The sequence below is a fragment of the Malaclemys terrapin genome, chromosome 22 (assembly GCF_027887155.1).
Source record: "Malaclemys terrapin pileata isolate rMalTer1 chromosome 22, rMalTer1.hap1, whole genome shotgun sequence".
Taxonomy (NCBI): Eukaryota; Metazoa; Chordata; order Testudines; family Emydidae; genus Malaclemys; species Malaclemys terrapin.
This window is the reverse complement of record NC_071526.1, coordinates 2065252-2077949: the sequence shown is the minus strand read 5'-3', so window position 1 is coordinate 2077949 and position 12698 is coordinate 2065252. Positions and strand designations below refer to the sequence as shown.

Genomic DNA, 12698 nt, shown 5'->3' with positions numbered 1-12698 from the left:
ACTTAAATGTGCATGATTTTGGAACCCTTATGTGATACGGTGACAAATGTTAATTGTTTGGAAACTATACTAATAAATTAGTTCAGAGGAAACTACATAAGCTTGTATTTTTATTTTAGACAACAGTTACAGCATTCTGCAAACCGGCTCGCCAAGGAGACAAACGAGTACCTAAAGGAGCTGGGATCTCTGCCACTTCCCTTATCTGCTTCTGAACAGGTTTGTGGGGTGAAGCTTTAGTGGAAAGGAAGAAAAATTATCCTAATATTTTCTTAAGAAAGAAACACAATAACTAGCAAATCTAGATCATCTGATAGGGTGGCCTCTGTCTAAAGAGAACAGAGAGCACTTGAAGAAGTGAGGTTTTTTTACTCAGGAAAGCTTATGCACAAATATATCCGTTAGTCTTTAACGTGCCACCAGACTCCTCGTTGTTTTTGTGGATACAGACTAACACTGCTACCCCCGATACAGAATTGTATAGGGATGCTTTAAAATGGTGAGTGAAGCCAGGGAGTTCTCAGTGCCCCATCTCACTTGTGTCTGTAGAACACAAAGTTTGACTTTTGGCATGCATGGATTTCTGTGCTGAGACTGTATCCCAAAAGACATTGGAACACAACCTGCATCTATGATCATTCTGTCACAGTGATGTGACAGGCTTCTTGGTATAGTGTAAACTAGGAAGTCTTCTTGTAACGAAGAGGGTCTTTAATCCATTGGCACCCTGATCAGCAGCTGTCTCATGGGTTTACCATGGCTGAATGATCCTGGAACCTCCGAGTTCTAATTCTGGCTCTGCCATTGAGAGCTTGCCCACAATGGACATTACTGCACAGCAAGCCAGGGTGTGACTCTACAGCGCACCAGCTTGCTGCACACTTATATCCCATGTGGACACTGTTGCAGTGCAATGGGAGTTCCACAGTGCACTCCTAGTGTACCACCACTTCAAATAGCAGTATGTCCGAGGGCATCCATAGATTAAACCTCACAACGGAAATTAGACCAAAGTATTACAGCCAACAGCTAGGTTCCCTGTAAGCTGCGCGGCCGTGCAACAGGCTATTTAGGGCCGCGCAGGTCCCCCAGCCCAGCCCCTCCAGAACTGCAGGGGAGAGGAGCCCCGGCCCTGGCCTGCTGGAACTGCCATGGCCGGGGAGAGGAGCCCGGACCCGCCCAGCTCCGCTGGAGGTGCCACGGCCAGGGAGAGGCACCCCTCCCCCCAAGCCCAGGTGCTACTGCGGGGAGAAAGAGCTGGGGGAGTCCTCTCTCCCCACCATAGCCCTGGGGCAGCCTGCACCCCAAACCCCTCATCCCGGGCCCCACCCCAGAGCCTGCACCCCCAGCCAGAGCCCTCACCCCCTACACCTGAACCCTCCACCCTAGCCCTGAGCCCCCTCCTGCACCCCAAACTCCTCATTCCCAGCTGACATAACCAGAGGAAACAGAAGGCCCGTTCCAGCTCCAGAATTCTCCAGCTTCTTACCAGAAACCTGCAGAGCTGCTTGGAGAAGGGGCTCGCTATTGCTATATAGTGGCTCTATCCTTCGCCCACTCACCCCTGGCCTTATGGCAGCGCTATAGCATTAAAATACAATTGGGCTGTGTATTCAGAACTGTTACTTAGTATCTTAAAAGGCATTTAGAAGCTATTTGCTGTAAGGGATAGCTGACTGTGGCGAAGAAGCTAAATTATAGGCAATGCAAAATTGTACCAAAATGCTGCATATTGGAGCATTTGTTGGCCAACATCAAGTCTCTTTATAATTCTAATGTGCATTTGAATGCCCTTGCCTTTCCATGGGAAGGTAGTGGGAAGCTCTAGTCATCTTATGAGGTTCCCTGCCCAAAGGCCTCGAGCACATGACTTACGAGGAGAGGCTGAGGGAACCGGGATTGTTTAGTCTGCAGAAGAGAAGAATGGGGGCAGGATTTGATAGCTGCTTTCAACTACCTGAAAGGGGGTTCCAAAGAGGATGGATCTAGACTGTTCTCAGTGGTACCTGATGACAGAACAAGGAGTAATGGTCTCAAGTTGCAGTGGGGGAGGTTTAGGTTGGATATTAGGAAAAACTTTTTCACTAGGAGGGTGGTGAAGCACTGGAATGGGTTCCCTAGGGAGGTGTTGGAATCTCCTTCCTTGGAGGTTTTTAAGGCCCGGCTTGACAAAGCCCTGGCTGGGATGATTTAGTTGGGGATCGGCCCTGCTTTGAGCAGGGGGTTGGACTAGATGACATCCTGAGGTCCCTTCCAACTCTGATATTCTATGATTCTATCTAACACACAACAAAAGGTAACACATCTCCATGGGAACTAAGGAGAAAGGCCTGGCATAAACAAAATATAAACCTTAAATAGATAAGCCCCAAGCTCTCTCCTGCTGAATTTTGTGATAAAGGATGCAGTTTTGAGCCTTGACTGAAAGGGTGATGCTCATGAGCTGAGGCATATCCATGGGAAGAGTGCTCGATGCAGGAAAATCTTGTCAGCCATCCTCTTCAAAATGCCATTACGGGATGATCTGCAGCAGCAGATGTTGCCTCAACCTGATCCTAAATTTAAAGGCTTAAATACCAGTTGTTAGTAAGACTGAAATTCCATGCTCTGTATAGTCATTCAACATGTGCAATTCAGATTCCCTCTAGTGGACAAGTCGTCCTTGACAAGTTATGCTGCCATATGGATAGGGCCCTACCAAATTCACAGCCGTGAAAAACACCTCACAGCCCATGAAATCTGGTCTCCCACCATTAAATCTGGTCTCTTGTGTGCTTTTACCCTATACTATACAGATTTCACGGGGGAGACCAATGTTTCTCAAATTGGGGTCCTGACCCAAAAGGGAGTTGCAGGGGGATTGCAAGTTATTTTAGGGGGGCTGCAGTATTGCCTCCCTTATTTCTGTGCTTTCGGAGCTGGGTGGCCGGAGAGCGGCAGCTGCTGGCCGGGCACCCAGCTCTGAAGGCAGCACCCTGCCAGCAGCAGCGCAGAAGTAAGTGTGGGAATACCATACCATGACACCTTACTTCTGCACTGCTGCCTTTAGAGCTGGGCAGCCAGAGAGCGGCGGCTGCTGACTGAGGGCCCAGCTCTGCAGGCAGCAGCGCAGAAGTAAGGGTGGCAATACCATACCATGCCGTCCTTACCTCTGTGCTGCTGATCGCGGTGGCTCTGTCTTCAGAGCTGGGCTCCCAGCCAGCAGCTGCCCGGCTCTGAAGGCTGCGCCACTGTAGCAGTACTGCAATGTCCCCCCTCCCCCCAACTTTGCGATCCCCTCCCGACAACTTCTTTATGGGTCAGGATCCTTAAAATAACAACACTGTGAAATTTCAGACTTAAATAGCTGAAATCATGAAATTTACTATTTTTAAAATCCTATCGCCGTGAAATTGACCAAAATGGACTGTGAATTTGGTAGGGCCCTACATATGGAGTAATAGTTGCAATATGTGAATGTCTCTTGCTGGAAGTGCCAATAATTATTTTTCAGCATCCCAGCCAAGAGTTCATGAAAGCCTGAATCAGTATGGCAAGATTCGTCCCAGAAGAAAGGACTGCAACTTTTAACTATCTGAACAGGCTTCATGGGATTATGCTACTGCATCAAATGCCTTCTTATAAAACTGTTTGAAAAGTTATTCATATTTGCTTAATGGGAATGTTGAAATGTGGATAAGAACTGACTGAAGGATCATAAATTGGGTAATAAACAGTACTGTCTTAAGTTGTAGGAAACCTGCGTAGTGGATACCACACAAATCTGCCCTGATCTTAGTTAACATCCTTAATGATCTGGAAGAGGGGCATGCATGGCACATTTAATGAAACTAGTACATGATACAAAAAAAGGGAAGAGCTCAACCCTAATGAGGACAGAAATCAACCAAACTAAACAAATATGAGAAATATGGAAAAAGTAAAATGAGACTTGCCTTGGAGGGAAATATAGCGAATAAATCTGGAGAAAAACAAGCAGAAACAAAGAGAAGGAAAGCAGTAATCCCACGAGATTAAGGGATAATAGACCGCAAACTAAATGCAATCTTGTATTGTGGAAAATGCAGCACTCTAGGGGCTTGTCTACACTATGGATGCAACAGCAGCACAGCTATGGTGCTGAAGTGTGGACACTTCCTACAGCGACGGAAGGGTTTTCCATCACTGTATTAAATCCACCTCCCCGAACAGTGATCGCTAAATAAACGGAAGCATTCTTCCATCAACCTAGCCACGTCTACAGCAGGGGTTAAGTCGGTGTAGCTATGGTGCTTAATGATGTGAAATTTTCACACTCCTGAATGATGTAGGAAGTAGCTATGCTGACCTAAATTTTAAGTGGACCAGGCCCAGGGCTGCGTACAGAGGCAGTTTATGGAACAGGAAGGTCAGTCCCCATGTACAGCTCTGTTGTAATCATATAGGGAACACACTATTCCATATGAAAAGAAATATTGACAAAGTAGAGGGAACTTGAAGAAAGTCGCTGACCATCCTCCAGCTTTTGTAGGATTCACTTGCCAGGAAAAGATGGGGTTAAATTCTTCTAACTTGACTAAATGAGTTACTTAGGGATCTGCAGGGGACTTAGGCCTACAGGTATCTGAATCTTGTTAACCTAAGGAGACTGGCTGATTATTTAGTGCAGTCCATGTGGTATGACTAGGAATAATGGGTTGCAATGTACTAGATTCTGGAAGTGTCTGCAGGAAAGTTTCCTCGCTCTCTAAATGTAAAGCTAAACAAGAGAACCCCATGGTAGGGAATGATCTGGCATTGGCAGGAGCTGGACTGGGTAATCTGTCTGAACACTGGAGATAGGGGCCTCCTGAAGCTCCATGCTTTGTGGATTGTCTCGTCAGTAGATATTTGAATAACTAGTTATCTTATTTCAATTCTTTAGCGCCAACAGAAATTGCAGAAGGAGCGTTTAATGAATGACTTCTCTGCGGCCTTAAATAACTTCCAGGCAGTGCAGAGAAGAGTGTCTGAGAAGGAGAAGGAAACTGTAGCCAGGGCACGGGCTGGCTCTCGTCTCTCGGTAAGTATTTTAAGAGGAGTTGTATAATGAGCTCAGCGAGCTCTGAAGTCTTTATTACAAAGGCACCTTTCACTCAAATATTTGGACTTCTGTGACAAACGAAAATGTGCATGTTTGTATTTTGTGGGAGGTGGACACCAAACTATTGAGATCGATTAGCTCATATGTATGCATGGCTGAAGACTTCAGAACTGTCAGTCTGCACTGTCACTGAGCAGTGTCTGTGTACTAGCTCTTTGTACTCTGAAGCACAGAAGGCCAAAAGTCTCTGTGTCTTGCCTGCTCACAATAGTGGAGGAGGAGGAGGAAAGTCAGGCATGTCCAGGTATATGTGGAGAGGGGAACCAAAGCACCGCTGGTAGGCCCGCAATAAGACTGTCAACACTGGCCTATAGCTCTCTAAAAATACCTCTTAAATTTTGTCCGACCTTGAGCTGCCTTTTGACAGACACTCTCTCCATCTCCCTTTTCCCCTTCCCTTGAGCCCCCTTTGTCCAACTGCTTCCTCAGTGCAATTTCCAATTTTCTTCCTATCCATGGTTGGTTAAATCCTGTTCTGGTGATATTGTCTCTGTCTCTTGTAAGTCCCTGTGATTACTAAGAAGCGTTCCTAATAAAATGGACAACCAAAGCATTTTTTTCAATCCCTCTTGCCCACTTCCTCCCCTGCTTTGTCTAATCCCCTTGGAATATTGATTCGTAATTCTGTTCTCTTGCTGAAGTTTGTCATAATCCATGAGCTGATGGCTTTAGAAGTAAATGCACCAAAACACTTATTGTATGTGGATAAAGGAATTAACAAGCAATTACAAAGGACTTAAGCAGACTTTTTAGGGGGCCCCTTTCAGTGGCCTCTGACTTGCAGTGCCCCTGTAGCTTATGTCTAAAAACCAAAGGAGCACAAGCATCTTAAAGGTACTCACACTAGTACGTTACAACTCTTCAGCTCCATATAGTAAGTGTCCTACCTTGCTGTGGTTGGCTGTGTCCATGATGCCTGCAGTTTGTGACAGTAATGAGCCATTCCTCTCTTCCAGACTGATGAGAGACTCAAAGAGGAGCAGCTGGTCTCGTTTGATAGGTAACTACTACCCCTTGCATTCCCTGGATGCATTTTATCACTTCCATCTCTGTGTAATTAATACGTTACTACAAGAAACTACATTAATGCAGCATTATCACTAACTTGGTGCATAGAGTCCAGGAAACCCAATTCCTACACCATATAAAACATTTCCGTATGTAGTTAATTTGTAAACCTTATTGTGGTGGTATACAGCTTCCAAACATTAAACTATTAAAACTAGGCTACTTCACATGTTGGCTGTTGGCCCTCCCAGAGATAATTAGCATCTCTTAATGTATTTTGGCACTCTGAGGTCTTGAAACTTACTAGCTAGCGAAAACTGCTGGAGGGTTGTGCACTAACTCAGACATGGAATCTTGGTACACCTTTCCAAAGTATTTACTCTTGAGTGGAGAAGCAGGAGGACACCTCTCCTCATCCTAAATGTGTGAAAACAGGGTCTTGTATTGCACTTGCTGGTTTGTCCATAAATAGTGCCTAGCCTGCACAATGCTATTACTAATGCTGTCTCTCCAGGATGCAGGTGATTTGGGAGTAGGGATGACTGGCTTGCTTTAACATCTCTGCTGGTGGTTTTTTTTTTTTCATTTGCAGTTCTTGGGTAGTGGACTAAAATACCATGGGCTTTATTTTGACCTCCAATGCCATGCATCCAGTAGGTATCATTCAACCCAGACCCATGCATGGCATGCTCTGCCTAGTACTCAAAACAACATGCTTGCAGGTTGCCTTCCATAAAGATTTCCATCTGTGCCTTTTGTTCTTTGGGTGCCCTATAAACAACACACAGCCCCAAACACAATAGGAAATACAAAGTTTCCCAGTATATAGCCATAAGGAACACTTACATCTTAGAACAAAGCATCCTACACAAACCAACTTTTAGTTTCTTTACTGAGATTTTGAAGTATCCTTATGCAAAACCCACTCTTCATCCCTTCAGTAACCTGTCCTCACTAGTCCAATTTGTCTCGAAGTTCAACTGTAATACCAGAATCTATCTACTTGTACTAAAGGTTTAAATCCACTCCTGATTTGTTTTTTTTGTCCCCGGGGGAAGCTTTCTATAATTCACTGGCATTGTGGCATGAATGGGGAGTGGAAGTATCTACTGCTCAGGAGGAACAGGTTCTTAGTCTGTGTTCTTTCTGCAGTAATGAAGACTGGAATCAAATGCAGTCTCAAGAAGAAGATGTAGCAATAACTGAACAGGACCTTGAACTCATTAAAGAGAGGGAAACGGCAATCAGGCAGTTGGAGGTGAGCTCGAGAGCCTATCATTCGCAGCCCTGTCCTAAATAAAAGGGCCAGGTAATGTGCTCTAGGCTCGTCTATTTGTGGGGAGGGATCAAGAGAGCTGGGAGTTCAGTAGGCCCAGAGCTCCTTCTAGAGACACTGATGCTTAGGTGAGTGACCTAGCTGAAGAGGGCTGTGTGCAGGTCCCTCCAGCACCCATCAGCGATGCTCCAAAGATGGTAGGAGTGACGCCTTAATAAAAATGTTCATATGAATCCCACACTGTGCTAATTACTAGTGCCCTGGGACAACCCATGAAGCTTGTTCTCTGCTGTAGTTGGTGTATAAGTCTTGAAAGCTTTCATCTCTCATGAGGTAGAAAAAACTGTTACCACAACCACTGAAAATCAACATCCATGTAGGATGGGAATTTTTTTATAGAGGGTGTTTAGTCTGTTAAGCCTTGGGCAGTATTCCTAAAATTGACCTTTGAGCAAAGAAGAAACTAGCTTTGGAAAAATATGATCTATACCTGTTGTAACTTGTCAAACTGTTGTCTTCAGGCAGACATTTTGGATGTCAATCAGATATTTAAGGATTTAGCTATGATGATTCATGATCAAGGAGACATGATTGGTAAGTACACTTGGACAACAGATGCTCTGAAATATAACTCCTCTCTTTTATCTGGCTTTATTCTACACCTATTCCACATTTTAAATTCAATGTATATGGAAAAACTGAGAGTGGCTGATTTAAACCATTGCAGCTATTCTATATAAATGCCATATGATAGCATATTCTGTTAATCTTTAATTCTGCAGTTCTGAATTGACTTTTAATATAACTTGAGTTCTCTCCCCTTACACTTGTGTAGATAGCATAGAAGCAAATGTGGAAAGTTCAGAAGTGCACGTGGAAAGAGCCAGTGAACAGTTACAGAGAGCTGCTTATTATCAGGTAAACTCTTTTGTGTGCTTTGCACTGTCATACATATTGACCGGTGCTATCGCCATATTGCACAGAACAAGGCAAACATACCCACTTCTGCAACCAGTCAGGCAAGTCTCACAAAATTAGCAGGAGCTGAGGTGGGACTAACTCTTCTAATGAACACCATCTCCAGGAAAAGATGCTGCCACGTGTACTACTTGGCTTATCAATAAGATACTAGAAATTAACCATGGGTTCCCTTTGGGACCCCTCTACTCAGCCTTCTCCATCATGCAGGGGATATAATGGGGGGTGCATAGACCTGGAGAATAGCTGAAGGTAGCTGCTGGGTTTTGTCTTCAGTATTGCATTTAAAAAAAAAAAAAAAACAGATATTAAAAGATAATGGAGAACATTCCTTAGCAGAAGCAGGTTATGTGTTACAGTGGAAACATTACAAGGCTGATCTTCAGACTGATACAGTAAATCTGTGAGTTTACCAGCCCAGGCAAAAATTTACTACCCAATACTTAACATAGATACCAACACACACAACCCCATTCACAAAAAAACTTAACAGCTGATTTCTTTCCCACCCACTCCTTGACATAGTGTCCCACCACATGCCTCAACTTGCATCATCTTGCCATTTGCTGCTCAGTTCCCCCCCCAGCCTACTTGGTCACCACCCACTCATTCATTCTTCCCCCTTGCACCTGAACAGTCATCAGTTCTTTTTCCTGACCTACCAAATCTCTCTCAGCAACTTTTCAAAGCCCCTCATTTTGGCCACTTTGATTAGATCACTAGTGTTGGCCTGATGGCATGCACCTGTCCTCCTGCCTGCCGTGCTTGCAGTTCAAGAGCCTGTGGCAGGACTACGGTTCTGCTTCAGCTGCTCCCTTGTGTAGAGAGGCTATGGCTAAGGAACTGGGCATGCTTGGTTCAGGGGAGGAGACATATGGAGACGGGTAAGAAGAGGCTACAGTGCAGTAGAGCAGCAGTGGTCTGATCCTGGCTTCCGCTGAGAGGAAGGAAAAGGGCCCATGCTAGTGGCGGTAGCTGTTCCTCTGCTTGCTCTCGACCTGAACTATGGTTTTGGAGCTCCCACTCCAGCTGCTCTCGCCATCCAGCAGCTTGCGATATCATTGTGTCCTAGGACTTCTTCACAATTTCACAAACACCAGGGCTGGACTCTTCAACATAGGAGTTTAGAATCTGCATGCGTTGTAGGCATTGGTCATACTTACCTACACACAGTAGGAGGTTTCCCAAGGCAAGTGAGACTCTATAAGGCTGCAGTGGGTAAACTTTAAAACAGCTGCACGTCTGTGTTCATGACCGGGTATATTACAAGCCTCCAGGTCAGGATGGGGATAGAGTACAATGCAGAGAGCAGAGGCCATTACATCAAAGAGCAGAAATCGTGGCTCATGAATTCACCCACACATCATTTGCATGGTTCCAAGAAGCTTCTTGTAACAGCCAGTTCAGGCACACAAGGGGAGGCGCAATACACAGGTAAATTGGTTATTTGATCATGCCTTATTGATGCCCTCAAAGAATCCTAATAGCTGGGAGAGGTATGACTTCTGTACAAGTCATGCCGGTGTGTTCTATCATAGCATGGTCTGCTAGGCATTTTAAAACGCAAGCTTGCTCGCTTTCCACTATTGTTTCAGCCAGCTTCAAATACGGCTCACTCTTTTTTGACAGCAGCAGGAGTTGAGTCCAACCGTGTTCTGACTGCATCACCTCCTAGTTCTATATGCTGTTAACCCTGAGCATTTTTGGTTTGAGTCCATAAAGCACACTGATTTAAACAAAGTGTAATCTGTTCTCTGGGAATTTTTTCCATTCTCCTCCTGAGTCAGGATAGATGTGCTGTGCTTCTACTTTCGCTGCTGTCTCCTGTCCAGAACTCTGTAATTAGCCGAACTCATTGAGTCTTCTGTCATCTGCTGTTTTAGTGTCAATATTTTTTGTTCTATTTCTTTCAATAGAAGAAATCTCGTAAGAAGATCTGCATCCTGATTCTTGGCCTTGCTGTGGCTTCTGTAATCTTAGGACTCGTTATCTGGCAGGCAACAAAATGAAGTCCTCATAAGGAGTCTGATTTCATTGCAGAGTTTTCCCCTGGGAAAACAGGCTGACGAGTCTTGGAAATGAATTGACCACCTTGAGGGAGCACAAACCAGAATGTCCTCTAGTAATAGATTTAGAAACTAACATGCAGATAACTACTTGGAATTAGTGAACAATGGAGAACAGTATTTATCAGTTTATGTACAAATTCTATTGCTTTATGTAACTAAACTATCTTGTATTTTTTTGCTTTCTGTATTGTATTATGATTACTCCCTGTCCCAACTGTATCTTGAAGAATGTGATCAGTAATTGGAGATGTCTTGTTTTGGACAAGTGGCACTACAATTCTTCTAACATGTTTATATGTATAGTTATACTTTGTAGGAGTGATGCAAATAGGAATTACTTCCAAAGAGTGCACAGTGCTGATTCTCACTTTACCTTGACTCACCAATTCCTAAAATCTCTAATATCTGCCCCATGGTTTGATTAGTCTCCAGGTGGCCATAGCTCTTAACTCTTCTAGAGAAACTTTACCATTACATTTTTGAATGGTAAGGATTAAAATGCATGAGTACTGAAGTTGGAACCACTAGTGGGCTCAGTGACTGATCAGTTTAGACTATAGATAATGGTAACTATTTTTATTAATGTTTGGTGGTGGGTTTTTTCACATTAGTGTTTGTGGTGACAATGCAGCATTTAACATAACGTTCTCTAACAATATATTCTTTCCTAGTGAGACTATAGCTGGTGGCTTACTGTTATCAAACACTTAAATCTTCCCACTCGGCACTGCCACCACTTGTGTAGAATTAAAAAATGGCTATTGAAACATGCCCTATGGCATAGGCAACCCTAAAATCTGGAGCTACACATTTAGTTTGTAACTAGTTAATGTGACAACTTCACATTTATAATGGTGATGAGAGCCATGCAAGGTTGGAAACTGAGCCCAAGGGTTTATTGAACTTTCTGGTTTGCATTCACCCAAACTAAATTGTTTAGAAATGACCCTTGAAAAGCTCTGTTAGTAGTTAGCGATGTGGAACTCGTACTAGAACAGATGGCATGCATTTTATGAACAAATACCAGTTATGAACATCTACTACTCTTAATCTTCTGTTCATAAGGGATAAAAATTTGGTTTAGTAAATCAATAGTAGTTTTAGAATGGCAGAAGGCATTGCTTGACTAAGTCTTTCTATGGAAGAGATCTCTGGTTCTACTTAGTGTTCTGTAATGGGGCTGCATAGCACTTACCTGCCACCCCCATTCCTCAATGTGGTTCTGAACTGAAATGCACTGATGGAAAAAGAAGATTCTAGCTAAAGCTCATCATTGTGTGGTTAACTGCAGCATACTGGCCCATTTTGTATTTAATCTTTATTCCATGTCTGTCTTAGTTAAAATACTAAACTAAATGTGAAAACCGCAGAGGGAATGTGTTGTCATAATTGCACAATTTTTTGCACTATTGCACCATCATTCCATTCAATAACTGTCAATAAACATTTTAAAAAGTCTTTGATCAATCGTCTTTCTCATACAATTTGAAGTGTAAACAAACTCCTTGTGCTGGAGAAAATGATACTTAGTCTCTAAAGCTGCAAAACCTATTTCTTGAAGCTGACCTATCTAGGTAGGGTAGAAGGCTGTCTTCATTCCAACCACTCTTGCTCATGGCATTTCCACTGTTCATTTCTGTAGTGTAGTTAAAGGTAATGTAAAGTGAGCAATAACTCACCTTTATGTGGAGGTGTACAAGATTTCCATGCTGAAACTCTGTTGGTTACACTTCAGTTAAAAGTAAACTGAACTTGGCCTCTTACTGAACATTGTCTAGATAATAGTCCTGCCTTGAGTGCAGGGGACTTGACTAGATGACCTCTCAAGGTCCCTTCCAGTTCTGTGATTGTATCATGTACATTGAAAGATTCACCTGGCATCACTGTCGTCTAAATACGCTTTGGAGAGCTCATCCCACCCTGACTTTTAAGGGGCAAGAGACATCGGTGCATGCTGCTTCTAACATCATCAGGTGTTTGAGACCCCGTGGACAGTGGGTTATCTGTGCTGTATTGATGATTGGGAAGTAACTCTTCAGTGTGGTGGGCCCATGTCTGAAAACAAAGTGGTCTCTGTAGGTTTCCACATTGGGGGATATGCCAGGGTTGCTGCAGTTTCAGAATAGTCTAGAAAGCTGTGGCCTTTGCTACTACTTAAGTGCATCTTGTGTAGCACTAAATGTTCAGTATTGAAGCTTCCTTTTTCTGTGGTTGGTTGCCTTCTGCCTGTTGGTTTTAACTCCCT

At 43.8% G+C, this 12698-nt stretch overlaps 1 protein-coding gene across 1 annotated transcript in view; it reads left to right on the top strand.

The window, feature by feature from the left end:
* Positions 1-11911, top strand: part of STX12 (syntaxin 12) — a 30307-nt gene extending 18396 nt beyond the window's left edge. The window contains exons 3-9 of the mRNA XM_054011794.1: positions 120-219; positions 4904-5041; positions 6079-6122; positions 7283-7388; positions 7928-8000; positions 8242-8324; positions 10301-11911. Of these exons, the coding sequence (XP_053867769.1) occupies positions 120-219; positions 4904-5041; positions 6079-6122; positions 7283-7388; positions 7928-8000; positions 8242-8324; positions 10301-10393 (637 nt within the window). The 3' untranslated portion in view covers positions 10394-11911. The remainder of the gene's footprint in view (positions 1-119; positions 220-4903; positions 5042-6078; positions 6123-7282; positions 7389-7927; positions 8001-8241; positions 8325-10300) is intronic.
* The last annotated feature ends 787 nt before the right edge of the window (positions 11912-12698 follow it).